At 43.5% G+C, this 18,504-nt stretch overlaps 1 protein-coding gene across 1 annotated transcript in view; it reads right to left on the bottom strand.

Annotated features, from left to right (window-relative positions):
- The window catches only part of ERC2 (ELKS/RAB6-interacting/CAST family member 2), a 1,171,987-nt gene that overhangs the window by 106,054 nt on the left and 1,047,429 nt on the right, over nt 1-18,504 (bottom strand). Inside the window, exon 16 of the mRNA XM_006892220.1 lies at nt 15,202-15,333. Coding sequence (XP_006892282.1) covers nt 15,202-15,333 — 132 coding nt within the window. The remainder of the gene's footprint in view (nt 1-15,201; nt 15,334-18,504) is intronic.

Raw genomic sequence — 18,504 nt, 5'->3', positions numbered from 1 at the left:
TTCTGACCATTCTCTTTTCCCTATGCGACTTTGGAAAATTTTTTTTTTTACTTTTGTCCCTCCAGGGTTTATAAATAAAGTTTTATTGGAATATAATTACACTCAGTCATTGCCTTATGTCTGTGGCCTCCTTTCTTGCTATAATGGCAGAATTAAGTAACTATGACAGAGAATGTGTGATCTGCGAGGCCTAAAATATTTAATATTTGGCTCTTTTACTAAAAAAAAAAACCAAAAAAAACCCCAAACAAACCAAATAAAACATAACCAACCAAAAGACAAGAATCTTGCTGTTCCCCAGACATTATTCTATCCACTAAAAAAAGGAATTTAATTTTTATTTATTATATCTCCTCTCACTCTCCAGGGAAAGGCAAAATTGATGTAAGGAGTTGTGCTGCCAACCCAAAGGCAGGAGGTATGAACCTACCGGCCACTTCGCAGGAGAAAGAAGGGCCATTTCCTCGGATGCACAACTTAACAATCTCTGAAAACTCACTGGAGGGTCAACTATGCACCAGTTCTGACTTGACAATGTTAAGCTGCACTGAGTGTCATGGTAAGGAAGAAAAACTAGAGGCAGGGTCACTCCTTGGACATCCACAAAAGGGTCTCTGGGCCTCTCGCAAATCCTTGAAACCCAGTCAGTGCAGAAGGTCATGGGTATGTGTGTGTACGCTTATTCCTCTTTTTGGGGTCTGACTTTATATCTTTTCTGACCTCCCAAAAATCACTGCTGCAGGGAAACACCAGGTACAGAGTGAGGCTGGGATATGCCAGTCACAAAGAAGGGGAAGCGGTCCCTAAAAGTGCAGCCTACAGTTCATATAGGCCACTTTCGAGATGACTATAATGCAACTTATCACTTACTTCCTTTTTCTATTTTAAACACGCAGAAAAAAGAATGCATGCATGCAGTCTTGTCTCATGTCCCTTTACACAGGCTTTTAATTGTTTTGTTTTGTGTTTTTTTTAAAAAGGTAAAGAAAGCAATTGGGGGGAAAAAGGCACTGGCCACCCACCCCCCACTCCACCCCGAATCTACCGCTATTATCTCAACAGTGAAATGCGGCCCAATGCAAATCACTTTGAGCAAATGAAATATATTAGAACGCGGTGATTAATTATGATTGAAACAGACAGGAGCTGTAGCTTGCAAATATACACTGCCAATATCACTACTGTGCCTTGTCCACCATAGGAATAAAAAGGAGCTCCCAGACGTCGAGGGTTATTAACAACCAGATGTGAAGATCGATGTCTCGTACGCTACGCTGGCGGACAGAGTGAAGGAGGAGGACAGTCCAATATAAACTTTGCTAGCATTCAGCAAAGCAGAAATGTGGATACATTCCTTCAGAGAACTTGGAATATCACACATTTAAAGAAAAAAGTTTCACGAGCCTTTAAAAAAATGGAGTAGAGAAGTAGTGGCCATTTGTGGTTTCTTTGATCTTCAGAGCTCAGATTTGAACTGACCCCAATCACCACGTGATCTGGGTCAGCGTGAGTGTCCATTTGGGGAACAGGGGGAAATAATGCAGAAGCTAATCAGAGGAGGATCTCCAAGTACTTCCAAATGCCCACAGCTGTTTGCCTCCTGTGCATCCCGCCATCTCTATATGCAAATATTAACTTGTTCAACAACCTTACTGCACAGAAACACAGAAATGTAAACTTGAGGACTGGAAAAAGAAAAAGGAACAGAAAACACCACTTGATCTGTAACTCCTATTATCAAGCCAAGTTATTTTGGATACTTGGGAGTTTTAAAAGGCATCCATCAGGCCTGGGAGAGTCTGTTTTTCGTTTCTTGTTTTGCTGTTTCCAAATCGCTTTTGCAGTGGCTTTCCTGGATGCTGCCTGGTGTCTGCTCCCCTGTGGGTCCTTTCTAAGCGATTTCTTTGCCAGGAGTTGCCAAAAGAGCCGGATGGGAGGAAAGCTTCCAGCTCATTGGTCATCTGTGTACTTTTGTCCACAGCATCTGGGGATGGGAACAGCCAAGGGTGGACTGAAGGCCAGAATGCAGTGACTACAAACATAGCAAGTTTTGCAGGGGTGGAGGCTTAGCTATCAAATGACCTCAGGATCTCACACAGACCCAGGGCTGATGTGATGGACAAGGGGCCTTGATGGGAAGCCTGTCATCGTAGAGGCTGCACCCTAATGGGATTCTCTAAATACTAAGTAAAACCAGATAGGCCCATCACGCTGCCTAGATCACAAGATCTAAGGGCAAAGGGACTGAGTCATCCTTGACAGCACAAGAGCCTTGCTGTTGTGGGGGGACATTTATTAGCATCAGCTAAGAAGCTCTGGGAAGGAACTCTATAATCTGATGTGATATATGCTCCTGTGTGAACTTTTAATTGGTCTATATTTTGAAGTATTATGCACAGTCAGCAGGCAAGCCCTGGCTCATCTCTGGATGTTTTTAAAACCACCTGCATTTCTCTTTGAGTTGATACCTGACTTAAAAAAAAATATCTTTACTTTCTTGCAGTAATCAGAGAAGGATCCTAGTGGGAACCTACTGTCATACCTGTCCTGGCTAGAAAAGGATATGAAATTGGGTAGCATTGCCTTCAAATTAGCCCTGAGCTTTTGTGGGAGCTTAGCCACTGTCTCTGCCAGGAAGTTCGGTCTTATGGGAAAGGATGTCAGGTGACTGTCCTGGTTCTGTTTGGGGTCTGGTGTGCACACTGCCACTCCAGCTTCAAATTCATAGCTGCTCTGATATTACCTCAAGCCCTAGGACTTTGCAAATGTCAGCTGTATGAATCACGAATGTAGCTCCTCTAGTTCTGAGAGGTTTGGTTAGAATTTTAATAGAGCTGCTGAGTGTAAGGAAGAATAATAGGAACGAGCCTATAAGAGAGAAGAGCCCTTAGCTTTACCAGGTCTTACCATATGTGACGTCAAGTTCAAGTCTACACTTTGTCTCTAGAGACCTCTCATCTCTAGAGCCTACCATCTCTCTCACGTCCCAGTGCTCAGCATCTGGATGGATGGATGTCTTCTTCAGATGAAGAGATCTTGAAAGGCTGAAATCTTCAATTGTCTGTATGTTGCATCCTCCAGGGCCCAATTACAGTGCTCCTCCAGAAATTAGGGTAGTCCTATCCAGGTTCAGAGACCTACTCCCTCTCCTGTTTAACTAAAAATGTGAACTCATTTCTGACCTGTCCCCCCAAAAAAAGAGCCAGTACATATTAGCACCTCAATTTGAATCCAAAGGCTCATAGTGTTAATCCACCAGCAGTTCCATGGAATAAAGACGAGTAATCTCCCGGGTGATAAACTGTCTCTGAAAACCCACTGGAGGGTCAGCTATGAGTCGGTTATGACTTGACAGTACATAACAACAACAATTAGTCTGGAGAGAGTGCTGATAGCTTCTTGTGTTTCTTTGCTGGCTATCACCACGACCCACACAGGTGTCTGTCAGTTTTTTATTTGGAAAAGGAAAAGCAGGAGCGTAGGTGACCCGTCAAAGGATGCCTGTCTTAGTATCTATGGTGCCAGGACCGAATTTCAGCCTGTATGACTACCAGTTCTGTCACATAAGGTCTGAAATTGCAGAGAGAAGAACTCGTACTGATGATGCAAAAGGAGTTTGTTCTGCTGAGTTCAGTTCTCAGTAACTTTGGTATTGTGCTGCCCTCTCTCTAAGCTGTGGAAGATACTGTTCCGAGTTGGATGGTACAACTTAAGTTGGGTCCTCCTGCCCCTTTGAGGAAAATGTAAATGGCAACTGGTCTTGAGATGAGCCTCAACATACCATCTCATGACCTGGCAGACGCAGAAAGTCAACAGACATCCCTAAAGTAGCAAGTATGTAAGGTTTGGTTCTTTGAGAACACTGCCTGGTTCCCAGAGAGCCTTGGTTCAGCGTTGCCAGGATTGTGTTTACTTGTTTGTTCTCAGAACTATTTCGTGCCCTTTCTGCTGCCCCATTTCGGCAGCAATGATTTATTTGTCTACCATCTTCCACCATCACTTAAGACACTTCGGAGAGGCAGCGGCCAGACAGAGACCCGTGCAGCCTGAATTGGTTCTTCTGGGCAGGTTCACGTCATCAAAACATCCTGAGGCAGAGCAGTTACCTGAATCCTCTTTGTTATGCAAATGAGGACATTACAGAAGCTTGAGGGTTGGAGATTTTATTCTTCTCATCTAATGCAGTATCATTTAGGAGTTTTCTTTATTTCTGGATTTTGGACCACACTGAGTGGTGACCTGGAACCAGTTTGTTGTTGTCTTCAACTGGAAGTACTTCCGACAAATCAGTCTTTGGTGTATGGTGCAATTTTCTTAGCTTAAGGACACAAGATACCCAGCTGAGGATGGAAGGGCTGGAAGGCTCTAGGTTGGCCAACAACATTGCTTCAGAGCCCAAAGTCAACATCTGTTAAAATCTGAGCAGTTGCCAGATAATCATGAAAGAGGGGTGGGGCTGGAGACCGGCCTTGTTTTTGTTCCCTCATCCATCAGTCATTAACACTCGGCTTCGTTAACATGGTGAAAACTGCACTTTTAATATGATTCTAGTGCTGTCATTTCCTGAGACTGGTGGGCAACCAAGTCTTTTAGCTGCTTGATCCTTCATTTCCTCCGTTATTAAAAAGAGAAGTTGTGACGATATCCTTGCTCTGACATGTCATCTGGTTGCGGTGAGAATTAGATTGGAGAATGGAAATTAAAACACTTTCTTGATGTTACAGATTTCTACAGTGTGACTGGGCACATAATTCATGTTGTTAGCATTTGATCACTTGCTGCTACTTCAGCAAATTATTTGATATTGTAGTCATGCCAAAGGCAAATGGTGCATATGAAAGGAATCTCATAATGTGTAAAACCATCCTTAAATATATTAGCATCTCTGAGCTGTTCAAAGCTAGAGCTTGTTCAGATCATTAATTTATAGATGCTGAAAACAGAATGTTTTGAAAAGGCTGCTGTTCCATAAATCGGTACTGTGAAAGAGCTAGTGGAATTCACGAGCGGGAGCGTGCATGGGAAGGATGTTTCCAATTCTCTTTCCTCAGCTTTTGCCTTATCTCTGGGATGCTGCAAGTGAGTGCCTGGGGTGTAGAAGTCAAACGTGATCCTTATTACACTCATGGGGGGGTGGGGGGGAAGAGGCAATATAAAATGGATTTCCTTGCTCCCAGACATTTCAAGGTTGGCCACCCCCTCTCAATGGGGAAGCTGAAGTGTTGCCTCTCAGACAAATGTGAATGGATTAAAGCAGTAAGTTGAAAAAGGGAATACACTTTCTAACAATGCCAAGATGAGTTACATCTACCAGTTGGAGAGTGTACGCTAGGCCTGAAAAGCCCTGTTGACTCAAAAGATACTGCAACAAATCTCTTAATGAATCCCTAATACTGCAAACAAGGTCTGAAACTTAGAGGAATCAGTAAAAGGGGGGCGGGAAGCTTTACCCAAAATCCAGTAAGACTGAAATCTTCAATAGGCTCAAGCCTCCTTTAAAGGAAAATCCTTTCCTCCCTGGAGGATCCTGATACATGAAACAGCTCTGCCTCTTTTCTCCCCCTTAGTTGTAGACCCTACCTGGCTGGCAGGGGGTGGAGGTGGAGGGGCTCAGGGAAAGGTTTATCAAACCTGGCCTTCACGTGCTTACTTGCACGGAATTAACATCACACCAGATTAAAGGGGTTTGGCAGGACCCCGCCCGTCTGCAGAGCCAGTGTCCCCTCTGCTGATTCACTCCTTTCTTGCCACCCCTGTCTGACCTCTCCAGGGACCTGTAATGGTTGGGTGAACATATAACTAGAAGGGGTCAGTTAAATACTTCCTACAACAGCAGCTCCGACATTTGTCCCCATTTCCTTCTGTACTTGTAGCCTCACAGGGCTGTGATAAGATCATTCCAGAGCTTCTGTTCTTAAAAACAAAAACAAACAAACAAACAAAACAAAACACCGAACCACATCACAGGGGCCATGAAATAATTTCTCCTTCCCCTGCACCCCCTGCTCCCCTCCATGGTGAGAAATAGCATTTGGCTTCTGGCTAGTGTTTGAGTAATGTTGGTTTTTTAAGTAGTCTTTGGGGAAATAAAGGAAAAAAGCCGCCCCCATGCTCTCTTTTCAAGGAGCAATGATGGTATCATGTATAAAGCATTTGTCTGCTAACCAAAACGTCAGTGGTTCTAAACCACCAGCGGCTCCAAGGGTGGAAGATGAACCAGACTGCTGCCATGGAGATCTGCAGTCTTGGGAACCCCATGGGGCAGCTCCAGCCCCCACTGATGGCAGTGCATGTGGTGTGATCTTCCCATTGTGTGCACTTTCACCTGTCAATTTTAAAAGCGGCATCTTCCACTCTGCTTGTGACAAAGAACAGACTTAGAAAAGAGCGGAGGGGCTCCCAAAATATATTTTGGAATGTGCCCCAAGATAGCTTTGGTTCTGCTCAGAATTGACTTGCCCAGGATCCAGGAACAGACAGAATCTTTGAGTTCTTTTCCTATTAAATCAACATTAGCACCAGTGAGATTTTTCATGGTCTTCTGTGGATTTTTGAATTTGAAGTCTTCATTACTTTTTGAAGCTTGAACTCAAGGCTTCTTCTAAGAACTGGGGCATGAAATTAGACTTGCAAAAACCAACCAACCAAAACCAAAATCCCCAAAATATCTACCATCTCATTTTTTGAGCCAGCTTGAGGTATACTAACTTGGATGGGAAACCGATATATTACAAGCAGAATACAGGTAACTTTCTTTGTGTCAGGTCACCATCAAGGGAATGGGGAACTAGTTCCCACCCCCCCAGCTGTTTTGAAACCACAGTAAACTCTTGATATAGGGGGCGGATAATTTTTCTTGTATGTAGGAAACATGAAAATGTATTTATACACCAAAAAACATACATATGTATATATAATGCCTATTCAAACATGCACCCAGGGGGAATAAGGGAGAGAAATTTCTAGTTAAACATGATCTTGAGAAATTCTTCCATATGTGGAAAAGTCCTCTGTTCGCCTGACATATAGCGATACATACATATATACACACAGGCCACTGTGTATACATTTATCCCACATTCATTTAACCTCAAAACATAAAATAAATTCTTCCCCCCACCCCCTTTTTAAAGCAAAAGTTAGGAATAACAACTTTCTATACAGAATTCATCTTTTGGGGGCAGTAGTGTAAGTTAAAACTCTCGTCTTTTTCTTAGAATTCAGAGCTGTTCTTGGGCTAATCTGCTAGTCCAAGTGCAACACAAGATGAACATCATTCACAAACTCCTGGCCAGTACTGCATGGAGAGGGCACAGGGTGTGTGGAGACCCCAGAGACCGTAAACTGGCATGTGGTGGAGCTGTAGGGATGTCATTACTCTCCTGCCTGACCAAAGTAAATGGGAAAGGTATTGGGTTTTTCTAGGAACTGACTGGAAGGAATAGTGAAAAATCAAGTGGGTTTTACTAGATGGAAACTTGTGCCTGTGGCCACCACCCAGTAAGAGGGTGTGGGTGCACACATGGCTGGAAATCCTCCTCCTCTAAGAAAATAGAATGCTGGCAAACCCCACCTGTGAAGCAGGTACGCATGGCTCCGGTGTGTGGAGAACATAACGGCAGAAGCACCCTTGGCTGAGGGGTCAGAGCCTTGTTTCTATTGTCTGAGCTAATACTAACTTGTGATATTTAACCGATATGCTATTGATGATAAGTAACTCTGTAGCTTATGATTCTTTTGCTGAAAGGAAGAGAAAATGGGTTTGAGACTTAGAATTTCAAAACCAAGGTAAGCACTGCATCTGTTCTGAAGCAGGGCATTGAGTTCGGCCCCGTGTCAGCAAGAATTCAGGATCTACATTCGGAAAAGAAATGCAGAGTTTGTCCCTCATCTCTTGTGGTTGGATCACTGGGGTCATTTTGTTTTAGCTCTGTAACTGCTTCTTGAGAACAAGAAGGCAATGGGCCCCTGACACGAAGGCCGAAGTCGACGTGTAGGTCCCTGCACTTGTTCACTCGCTGGAGGGTAACACTGAGGCTGTAATGCCAGGGAGAAGGCTGTTCATCTTTCTCCTCCCAAGCTGCTGGTACACTTAAACCTCGAGCGAGGCACGTTGGGTTCACAGCACAACTCTCTATGGACTAGAGAACACCCAAACCTCCTCTGTGTTCTTTACTGACAAGGTAATTTGAGGACTGAAGACAAAGTAGTGTGTGTGAAAGGAAGAACTCTGTGGGATTTTTCAGCAGAACATCTGAGTGAAGGTATCCATGTCTAGTGGCTCAAGGTGACACTGTGGCTGAAGGTCAGTACATGCTGTGACTCGCCAGTAATTGGGAGCAATAGAGAACAGACAATAGATGATCGCTGCTTAGATCGGCAGAGAGATTCTGAAAATGGCTAAGTGAAGAAGGCAATATTTAGGGAGAAGGTATCAGGCTGTAGTAATAGATTTGCAGAGTGGGCATCTTAAAGTTAAAGATCTCGAGCAAAAAGCCCAGCTCTTACTTCCAGGAGGAGCTTCGGAGACCCTGGTTGATTCGACGGCAGCTCTCGGATGAGTGGAGCATGGTCTCTCTACTTCAGGGTGAGGGCCCAGATGTGAGGCCCTGGGGAGGACAGAAGCCTCTGACTGAGCAAGCAGAAGGAAGGACTGCCCCCTGTAAGAGTCATGGTGACCCCAGCAGCTCTGTCACCCCACTGGGCCAGCCTCCCATGCCCCACAACTCTCCCCCTGGCAATTTCCTGGCAGTGAGGATGTTGCAAAAAAAGAAAACAATCTCATTTTAGGGGGCTGGCACTGGAGAGCTGGAACAGGGCATAATAAAAGGGAGCAGACAAACTAGGAGGAAATGAAAACAATAAAGTCACACACACACACACACACAAACACAGAGAAAGAATGAAAGCTAGGTCACATGGAATGAGGACGAATGAAATGGTCATTTTAATTCCCCTTTGGGATGCAAATGAAAGCAGGATCAGTTTCATCAGGATTTATTATAAGCTTCATTGTTCTGATGGATCTTGGAATTTAGACCTACTTGGTCCTTGGTGGGATAATTCTCTTAGATGTTACAGCTCTCCAAGAGGGCAGCCTGTGAATACACATTTACATTCTAGAAAAAGCTGATATATTTTGGTCAAGCAACCATGTTTAACATATATAGTTTAACATAATCAGAGACACAGGCATAATAACATTCAAAGAGGGTTGACCCCAGTGTCCAAGGAAACTCTAGACTTAAAGACAGAGGAAACTCAAAGGTCCCTTCTTACCTGATGCTGTTTAATAACAATCTTTCTGAGTCTTAGTTTTGTAGTCTGTAGAATGGGGGAGATACCACTGTCTGTGCATCCTGGCTCCCAAAATGACCATGAAACAGTTTATGCTACAGGCCTTTATCGAGAACCTACTGATGGCCAGGTGGGAATGAGCGTGCTGTGTGAACTGTAACAGATAATTTTCAGTGAAATATTTTTCTGTACTAAGTTTAGTAATGGAAGGAGGAGTGGCATCCACTATGAACTTGGAGAGAGGATGGAAGGCACCCAAGCGTCAAGGACTCTCCTTCATAGGGTTGCTATGAGTCGCCTGCGACTCGACGGCACTTAACAACAACAACAACAACAACAACAAAAACAAGTTTAGTAAGTCTTAAATCTTTGTGGTCCTAGATTTCTTTGGATATATGATTTCTAGAAATAAAATGTGAAATTTAAATTTAAAAGAGGATCTAAAAATCCTAATGGTGGTCAAAAAAATCCCTTGAGTTTCCTAATCTCTGTTAAAAATTTCTGTTTGAAGAAGGTGACAAAGGAGAAGAAGGAAAATGCCCTTCTAGATTTTTGAAAAGTTTTATTCTCAAGTTTTCCAGCCTAAGAGCATTCAAGTTTTTTGCCATTTAGGCTTCTGTAATACTGAATAAAAATGGGAGATGTTATAACAAACAGCAGAATGCTGGAGACCAAACACCCAGCCCAAGACTCTGTCGGCCTGAACGTGGCCCGGAACTGTACATCAGCTGGAGTGTGGACCTAACTCAGAGGTGGTATTCTTATATCCGTGGGGTGAATTCTCACCTGGGGGCCAATGAGAAAAGCTTAATAAAATATGATGCTACAAATCATAGGATGACCGAAATTAGGGAGAATACGACCATCTGACCTTTGTACATGCTTTCAGGCAGGAGGCATGCTCGGTAAAGAACGCAATAGATGGTAGTGATGAGGGCACACGGAGAAGACATTTAGATTTTAATAGTCTTCCTCATATTCCGATCACAAAGGTATCTCTCACAGATTCCATTTGCTCTTTGTCTTTTAGTAATTCTCCAAAGGCACCAGCAGGTTATCCACACTGGTGGTTTATGTCACAGGAAATGTTGTCCTTGTGGCCACCTCTTGGTTTGAAGGACTTCCTAAATCACTGCTGGGACTTGACTGAACATTCTACTCAGGTCTATTCAGTGGCTGTGGCCATCAAGGGGTCAGAGACAACCACCGTGAACTGCTCCCTGCTGAGGCAGTGAGTGGTCCAGACTGCTGGGATGCCATACTCCCATGGTTTCTCTGAATTCGCCAAACCCTCCTTTCCCCCATCACACTCGTTCTCAGTCACTGAGATGCTGTATATGTATGCCTATTCTTGATCTTTCTAGAGCCTCCTCTTCACAATTGTTGTTGATTGCCTTCGAGTTGAGTATGATTTATTGTGACCCTATGAACAAAAGGCCTGCAGACCCTCTACTACTGTAGACATTTATCAAAGTTCAGCTCCCATAATTCAGATCTATTTGGTCCCTAGGGATAGAACTCATTCTGAGATGTCACAGCCTTCAAGAGACTGTCTCAAGAAATGAACTAACAGGGCAGCCTCCTCCTTCACCTCACACTACTGAAGAATAATATTTTCAGAATACAGATGTTACTAGGAAAGAAACAACAAGGTTCCATGATCAAATAAGTCTGGGAAATACAAGATTAAATAAAGTCAGTTTCTTCCTTACATGCCTTTTTGGAATCTCTGGCCTTCTAATTGCACTGGGACTCTCCAAGATCAAGTTCTAATATGCAGCACTTCCCCCATCAAATCTTTCTTTCCCCACTTTTACCCACCAAATTTTTGTTTCTAGACTTCCTCATGGGACCAATGTTCCCTTTGATTACTTTAGGAAACACTAGTCCAGATTTATAATCCCTGGATTCAATTTCTCTCAATTAGGAACCAAAAGCATCCTGAAGGAGGGACAGACAGGGAGGAAATGGAAAAAGAATCCAATTCTGCAAGTACCTGGCAATGCTTCCATTGATTTTCCCAAGGATAAACAAGTTTCTCTGGAAAAGTAGCAAAGTGATAGAGATTTTACATTTCTTGGAGTGTTCTGATCTCTCCTTAAAACCCAAGTGGCAGAGCCAATATTTTGAGACCCCTCCTTCAAGACTGGGTTTGCTGTGATGCTGAATCTTGTGCCATTGGGGTATCAAATACCAGAATGGTTTCCTAATGTGGAAAGTGTTTGGTGGAGATCCCAGCTATAAAACAGGTTTGGAAGCAGGAGTGGCATCCACTTGCTAAACCACATGCTTCTGGAAACTCTATGAACTTGGAGAAATAATGACAATAGTTATGGAAAGGCATTAGGTCTTTTGTTCATAGGGTCGCTATGAGTCATGCTCTACTCGATGGCAAACAATAACAACAACAGCAACTCCTTTAGGAAGTTGATGCCCCAGTGGATAATGAACTCCAGTGGCCTGGTGGGAAAGGAGTTGTGCTGCCAACCCAAAGCCAAGCGGATCGAACCCAACAGCTGCTCCAGGGCAGAGAGATGGATAAGTTTCTGTGCAATTTACAGCCTCTGAAAAATCCTCTAGAGGGCCAGCTATGAGTCGGTTCTGGCTCGAAGACACATAACAGCCTTCTGGAGGCATTGTTGCTCATCTCTGAGGACCAGGGAAGTTTCACAGGAAAGGAAGCAGGAATCCCTGAAAGAGACTTCTCTCATTTAGCTCCACTTACTTAAAAGGGATACACTGACATTATTCAGGCTCTCATATTGTCATACATTAACATAAGGCTGAGACTTCCTCTTAAGAAGGTCTACAAATCAGTCTTAGAATTTCCCGCCTTGTATATGTTAGTATTGGTGTGTACACAATACTATTTGTGATCAACTGGGTAAGACGTTCTCTAGCTTTTCAATGGCTATTAGTTTACACTTGGGGGCCTATTTCTCTGCACATATTGATGAGTTGTTGGAGATAACTAAATCCCAAGTCTTCTGTACATGGAGGGTATGCTGCCCTAGACTCAGGATGCTGGGAAAGAAAGGGCTCCTTGCCCAGGGCCTGGTCATCTCAATAACCTGAGTCAAGCTTATTTCATACCATGGTTCTCTTCTTCCTTCTCTCTCTCCTCCGACTGAAAAAACACAGCAAGGGAGCAGTCCAGACTTCAGCTGAAACCTTCAAAACGATCCTTTGGTCAAGGGTGTTCACCTTCACTGTGAACCCTTATTACAGAGTGGGGCCCTTATGTTCCCTAATAACGTCCCAACTAGTTGTCTCTGGCTCATTTTTATTGATATGATCTAAGTGGTCATCAAATAACTGAATGAGGGAGGTGAGGACCTGGCTTCACGTCCTCTATAAACTCATTGAAAGAAAAGGTTGTATCTGGTCCATCTCGCTCCCCCCAGTGTGTAGTAAGTTTGTTGGCACAAAACATATGCTCAGAATATTAGTGGGATAAACTCATAACTCGCAGGAAGTCTTTATAGCCAGTTCAAGCCCTTCTGGGGGCCTGGCTTTCTCATTGATAGAGAATGATACTATTTGCATCTGTGTCCATGGGCTGCTTGGAGTGTTCATAGAGATGAAGGATATGAACACGGAAGATCATCTTTCTAATAGTAACCTTTAGTAATGTTTATCAGACATCCTACTACGTGGATGCTCCCCAAGGAATTCTCCCTCTTCTGGGAAGAGTATCATACTGAATAGTTGGTTCTGCATAATGACAAAGTCCAATGTCATTGGCAAGCAGGAGAGGGTCAAGAGAGTGGGCCAGACACACTGGTAATGTAAGGACAGATCTAGGGAAAGTAGCAAGAGGGCAACATTTAGAGAAAATATTCACAGGGCAGATATATTTTATTAGGTGCCTCATCTTCAACAGAATAAATGAACATAAGCATCTGTATTTCCGAGGCCAACCATTTTGCTATTTCAGCAGGTCCTTGGGGAGTGGCCCATATTTCCAATCTGGCTTCAAATCCTTCTTCCTGTCCCCATGGTGCTCTTACTTTCTGTGAGAACACTGATGGCAGTCTTCTCATAGGCGTGGCTCTTAGAAATAACTAGAGTACAGTGGGATCTGTAGCATAGAAAACTCACATCCACCCCTCGTGCAAAAATGCAAAACAGCAAAGGGACCATGGATGAGAATAAAGAGGAAGATGCTAGGCACTAGGGCAGGTGAGTGTAGGGAGGAGAGGGAGGGTAAGAACAGAAGGGATAAAAACCAAACCCAATCCAAAACACAGGTTAACAGAAAAATAGCACGAAAATCAGTATTTCTTGTCACTTTCCAGCTCCCTAAACCAAGATTTATTTTCTGAGTGCTGAACACACAAGTCAGGGCCTTTTTGCACTTGGCTTCAGAGAGCTGAATATCCTGCATGAAGACCTTCTGCAGAATTAGGGGGTCTTTGAGGGACAATGATTCCAAGCACAGTGGGGCCTAGCTTAGGAGTTGTAGAGTCTCCTGACCAGGGTTACCTCACTATACTGCTCCTGGAGCACCTTTTACACTGTGTTCTACTGAGTAGGGCATCGTGGACTTGTGTACCTGGTAAGTGAAAAAGCTTAGAACCCTTGTCTCTCAATACACTGGAATGCTAGTGAGAGGAAGTGGAAAGGCCATGGAACCACTTGAACAAAGACTTTACGAGCACCCTTCACCCAATAAACAAATAACCTACCCTCATCTATATGGGTAATTTCAACAAGCCATCTCCCTCATATAACCAGCAATACATAGAAAAGCATTTGCATTACCCCGATTATGCTACGCCATGATCTAATGCCCCACACTTCACTCCTAAAAATGTATTGTGTCATTTACACTAGAAACACAAAAATGGGGTCATAGTATCATAAAAGAAGAAGCATGTATGGGGACCCAAAGTGGGGAGGGGTGAGAGCAGAGGGAGGAGGGTGGGCAGGGCGAAAACCACAGGGTCACACAGTTTGGTCGGTGGAGGGAGGGAGTAAAGGAAATGGGAAAGATCAGGTGGGGGTCTGGAAAGATTGGGAAATAGTGGGCATAGTTCGATGGTGATTAATTTTATAAAACACAGTGAATGTGAATGATTGTATGCACCACAATATGAGAGAAGGATAATGTAACACACTATGTATACAAACTTCGTATGCAAACCATTACAAAATAAAAATTTTTTAAAAAGAAGAAATGTCCCTTCTTTTATGCTAATATTGACTACATGGTTATACTAATATACATTCAATTTCACAATTGATCATTTCCATGAAACTCTCCTTCAAGGGTTTCTACATTAAATATGAGATAGTTTCTGCAGTTGGTGAGTGGGTATGAACATCGTTGGAAGCCCGGTGTGGGTTTAGGTTTTGCTTTTGTCAGTTCGCCTTTTCATTTGCTTTACTCAGGCCTGGGGGGAGATGGGGTGCAAATCAAATAAACCAGATCCCTTGATGTCACTGATCAAAATGCAAGCAAAGCTCAGTTCTGGTTCCGTTGTTTGACCCTACAGTTAATTTGGATCACTGAGGAATTTGCTAGGAAAGTGCTCAGCAAACTCAAGGCCTTACTGGTCACCAGGCTCATGGAAACAAAGTGCTCTCTCTTAAAACACTGAAAGAGACATTCCAAAGGAGCCCCCCAATAGATAACTGAGCCAGCGATAGACCTCATATCTATGAAGGAAGAGAGGAAAGAAAGCACAGAACATAAACAAGAAAAGACAAAACCTTAAAGAGGAAGGAGAAAGAAAAACATTTAGATTCCTTGAGTGATGGAAATAAATACCAAAGCTATTAGTTTCAGTTCAAAGAACGTATCACTTTATGCTGTTTATTATTTCTCGAGGATTATTTATTTTATCTTAAAATATCCAGTGGGTAAAAAGGGTCCTGGCGGGAAGTGGGGAAGAAACTGACCTGGTCTGGAGAGGGCCTATGGTTGGAATGCTGCGACCTCCCTGGAGAGCGGTGGTGGTGGTGGTGATGATGGTGGTGGTGGTGATGGTCCTCGTCGTAGTTATCTGCCATCAGCTTCATCCGGTTCTGGGTCTGTGCGGAGGCAAAACGGGGGAAGAGTCCGTCAGAGAGCTAGAAGACTAGCCGCAGAGGCTCAGGGTAGAGTCACTGGCACCTACAGGGCTCTGTTGCTCATCTAAAAGGAATTCTCTTTGGTCAAATTGAAATGGAATCAAGGACGCCTTGTGTCATTAGTTTTTTTGTTTGTTTTTAAATTATTTTAATTTATTTATTTTTCATTTCAATGAACATCTACAGAGATTTTGGAATTGTTGTTAGTTTTGATGAAAGAAGCAGTGTTGCATCCTCAAATGAACTCTATTCTTGGACCTACATTTGTGGTTGTGAATGGACTTTGACCTCACGATTTAAGGGGGGATTTGCAGATCACAAAGTACTCTGCTTTACCTTCTTAAGCCATCCCATAGTTTCCACACTAAGCCTGTAACAACACACTGCCTATGCTCTAGAGCGAGACAGAGCAGAAGGCCATAGATGGGAAGGTGGCAGAAGGCTGGACAGAGACACAGAACTGTGGACACACCATCGCCTCGAGACACAAGCCAGTGGAGTCCACTACAAGTTGCAGAAAAAAAATATACCAGTGCAGATGGGCTGGTGCTACGATGCCTTCTAAGGAATGGGCTCTCTGCGGACCATTTTAATTCATATTGTTCTTTGGGGAAATCGGGTCTAAAATAATAATTAGAAAAGCAAAGTCCATGGAAAATATTCGACCATTTGAATTTATTCCCTCTGATGCTTGCCCCACGTGGACATCAGGGACCACAGGTATACTTCAGTGGGGTGGCTAGGTGGGACACAGAATAATATAGTTTTATTCTCTAAAGCAAGAAATGGAAAAGGTAAAAACTGACCTAGCAGGATTCCAGGATCTAGAATAATATAGAGAGATCATAGAAAAAGGCAGATAAACCAACAAAACCCAAACAAACCCAGCTCAGAAAGTCAAATATAGAGGCAACCAATGTGGGTTTAAGGGATAATTACCCACACTGAAGCCCCTGATCCAGTCCTTGGACAAGCTAACTATTTCTATGCCTCAATTTGCTCAACTCTAAAATGGGTATAAGAGCACCTCTCCCCAGGACTGCCATAAAGGGCAAGTGCTACGATGACTTTCAAGTGCAATCCCAATGGCATGTCAAGTGCTCCCAGTAAACGTTTAATATTGATATTGCTATAAATACTTCTATCATTTGATATGAGAAATTTCTCCTCTTGGGACCTCCCTCTGTAATGATGGCTTACTCATCCCTTTTCTTTGCTTCCAACCTCTGTGCTGGCTAACTTAGCATTTTTCTCCAGGTGTTTTTCCCTGAGGCTAAATGATACGTGTCTCCTGCTTATCACTGTTCTAGAACCAGGGATTGATCAGTCCATCCAGCTGCAGCCCTTGACCTCCTGAAGGTAGGTGGCATTCCCTTCACCTCCTTCTCCCCAGAAGCCAGCAGGTGACCGAGTAGATAATGGATGTGCTGCCGGGACGGAATTAATGGAAACATGAAAAGGACATGATTTTAAGGGATGCTGCCTTCTCAGTGATGAGCTACACGCTTGTTTTCAACCAGAGAAGGTCACCGGGTGTCAAGGACAGCATGCAAGCTGCCCTAACAATCCTCTCAGTGGTTGGATAGACAAAAAAGCTATCAGGTTTTAAACGGAGCCAGAAAGGAGGGGCTGGGAAAATGTCCAACCAGTTGGAGTTTTATGATGTAATACAAACAACCCTCTGATAAGAAAGAGAATTCTGGACCCAATGTAGTGCATAGTTACAGCATTTTTTCATATGAAATCTTAATTCAGCCTCAAAATATTCCCTGGAGGAACTGAAACAATTCTCATTTGGCTGCTGGATAATTAAAGCAGAGATTTCACCCCCAAGAGGGTTGGGTTCCCCCACCCCCACCCCGAGACAGCACTTGGAGGATTTCTGGATCATCCAATTCTCTGGGCTTTTCTCTTCGCCACTCTGCTTGGCAGACAGCTGAACAGACAGAAGGGAGGGCTCTCCCGTAAACGCTCTAGTTCTGCTAGGCTTTGGGAACTCCTCCCATCCCAGTTCTACCTGCCACAGGATGCCTCATGATTTATTCACTTTGTTGTTTTCAAACGTGCACAATATTTGAAAGGCCCCAGAGTGGATGTAAAAAAGAAATTGCATGTCGATGGATAAAAACCATAAAATGAGAGAGAAAGATCCACTTAAAAATGGGGAGGGGAAAAAAAATAAAGAGTTCCAGGCAACCTTTCGCAGCTGATAGCATTTCCATCCTTCACTTGTCCACTTAAAATGTCAGAAGGCCCAATGGACAAGTTATTTCTGGTGAGAAAGAGCAGGTCAGGTGAGCTATTGCAGAGCAAGTATGGAGGTCCCCCTCATTTGCCAGCCCTCAAACACAAGATTCTCAAATTTAGCATTCACACTTCAGGTTCCATTTATATTGTCAGGAGTCTGTCCTCTCAAAGTTGTGAACTAATAAGAAATCTGGAATCGTTTCTTGAGAGAGAATTTTGAGGACAGCTCTGCCATTGTCAGGAAATAACAAGAATGAACGATGGGGTCTAAACGAACAACTAATAACTCCACTATTGTAAACATCATCAGGTCCCGATCCTGTGGGGAAACTCTTGTGACTTTATGAGATTATTTTCTTACCAGCAACAAGCCTGAGGTTCCCTACCTTTGAACTGTATCCCCCACTGGAATGCACAAGCTAAACAAGATGCTATAAGCACTCCTAAATGTGTCTGCTGCAATGAGGTGTTGGGGGACTAGGCATGTCACGGGATAAAGACTGTAAATGAATGATGTCATCTTTCCAATTTGGTGCTGAAGTATAAATAAACCCCGTTGCTCATGTGAATACCAGATCTGGGGGAAATGTACACAGAGCGATTGTGAGCGGAAGAGGCTTCTTTTGATTAGTCTGGGCTGGAAGAGAAGAGTGTGAAATGGAGATGAAAAATGAGAGCTCGGTCTGATACCCGAAACCATTTTTATTTATCTTGCTTGTAACATATTCCCTAAACTGTGACCGAGTCCTTACAGGCTGGCTGCTAGCTTTCTAGAGAAGGGTTTGACCAGTCCTGCGCTTTTACTTGTCAAGTTTAAAAGGGATCACTTAGCTTTTTGTTGTTTTAAATCTACCCCACCTATCCTCACTCCATCCTCACACACAA

This window comes from Elephantulus edwardii, unplaced genomic scaffold, assembly GCF_000299155.1.
Source record: "Elephantulus edwardii isolate Elephantulus edwardi_28Jun2011 unplaced genomic scaffold, EleEdw1.0 scaffold00113, whole genome shotgun sequence".
Classification (NCBI taxonomy): domain Eukaryota; kingdom Metazoa; phylum Chordata; class Mammalia; order Macroscelidea; family Macroscelididae; genus Elephantulus; species Elephantulus edwardii.
This window is presented reverse-complemented; position numbering and strand designations above follow the sequence as displayed.